Source organism: Cyprinodon variegatus, unplaced genomic scaffold (assembly GCF_000732505.1).
Source record: "Cyprinodon variegatus isolate N-32 unplaced genomic scaffold, C_variegatus-1.0 Scaffold3853, whole genome shotgun sequence".
NCBI classification, from domain to species: domain Eukaryota; kingdom Metazoa; phylum Chordata; class Actinopteri; order Cyprinodontiformes; family Cyprinodontidae; genus Cyprinodon; species Cyprinodon variegatus.
In genome coordinates this window covers 1-1622 of record NW_015154306.1, presented here as the reverse complement: position 1 = coordinate 1622, position 1622 = coordinate 1, and the positions used below count along the sequence as shown (strand labels likewise).

The 1622-nt window shown below is 32.7% G+C and overlaps 1 protein-coding gene across 1 annotated transcript; it reads right to left on the bottom strand.

The window, feature by feature from the left end:
- Window positions 1–273: 273 nt before the first annotated feature.
- Window positions 274–1044, bottom strand: LOC107081278 (protein-lysine 6-oxidase-like; the record flags this gene model as incomplete). Its single annotated transcript, XM_015369476.1, has 3 exons — window positions 274–639; window positions 732–847; window positions 949–1044. Coding segments are annotated over 3 exons (219 nt in total), but the record flags the coding sequence as incomplete, so codon positions are not given.
- Between the last annotated feature and the right edge of the window lie 578 nt (window positions 1045–1622).

The window sequence follows — 1622 nt, the reverse complement described above, 5'->3', positions numbered from 1 at the left end:
GATAGATAGATAGATAGATGATAGATAAATCAGGATACTTGTCTAATTTCTTGAAGGATATTTTTCAAAACAGGAGCAACTTATCAGTTATTTCTTTTCGTCTTCTTTTTTAAACACATTTTATTTTTATTACAATTTTGCAAAAAAAGATAGAATAAGACATGTGAAAAACCAGAAGTATAAGAACATATCCCCCCAAAATAATGTGCGAAAACCACATGAAAAGCAGTTATATTAAAGGGTGTTGTATTCCAACATACGGTATAATAAATGCACTATGCTTTTAGATAAACATTTTATTTTTTAGCTGCTATATACTGATTAAGCATTAAAGAGTAGGTATCATTATGTCTTTTCTCTAAGCCCTTGAATTTAACAGATATATATTTTCTTAAGTGTGTTGAGATACAGGAAAATGCTATACAAGGAACAGAAAAAAATGGTTAAAACAGAACAAATTCCTATAAGCAAAAAGAATTCACTGTAATCTGGTGCTATGACAACTGATGGTATTTTTAATGCTAAGGTGACTGTATGTCACATGATGTTTTTAAATGTCTTTCAGACGACCCCTGTTGGTAATCCTAATCCGTTCACAGGGGAACTTGCAGAATATCAGTCGATCACAGGTGTTAATATCTGAAAAATATAGAAACGCAAAGAGCATGTGAACAAATAGAGGACAGAAACTTTAATAAAAGATAAAATATCACCTGATCTTTCATACTTACGTCGACATGTGACAGCCAGAAACATAGGCATAGTTTCCGGTGTAGCGTACATCACAGCGCACAATGTTGTTTGAATAATCAGATTCTTCAACCTGATAGTGAGGATTTACACTAATCTGTGCACAAGTAAAACGTGCAACATCATTAGAAACAGCATCATGGAGAAAAATAGTGAGAAAAATAGTGGGAATCAAAAACAAAGGCATCTGCCACAAACCTTGAGGGTATATTGTCCAGGTTTCACATCTGTAATGTCAATCCACTGACAGTCGATGTCTGCGTTGTAGGTATCATAACATCCTGGACTCAGCCCCTACATATTAGTATCCATGTACAACAACGAAATCAGAAATTTAGTTTAAAAAATTGCATATAGATTAAAGTATAACTTTAACATATAATAAACTCTGCTATTTTTTTTATAATAAAAAGAACAATTTAATATGCAATTAAAGTGTAAAATCCCAAATAATCAAATGAGAAATTGAGAAATAGATAATAGAATACAGAAAATGACCACTGTGGATGGTGAGTTGGCACATGTCAAATTATGGTGCATAAAATGTTTTTTAAAAATGTCATTTATAATGTGGAGCTTAATCCCAACTTTTATAACAGTCCATAGGTACTTAAGCAATACTTGATATTAGCTTTGGATTCCAATAAGTAGTTTAAGTCCCCAACTCATCTCCTAAAACCTGCATCTGTATCCCGTCTGTAATTTGATGTCAGCCACTGAACTGTTTAGCCAAGATTAACTAACAAAACCCTAAAGCTCCCTGCCTCTTTTCATGTGCATGCATGTGCTCAGTGTTTTTGGACAAGCACAGTATTTTGTTGGTTAAGAAAGTCTTTATTTTTAGTATTCGATTTTCAGCCTTTAGAATGATG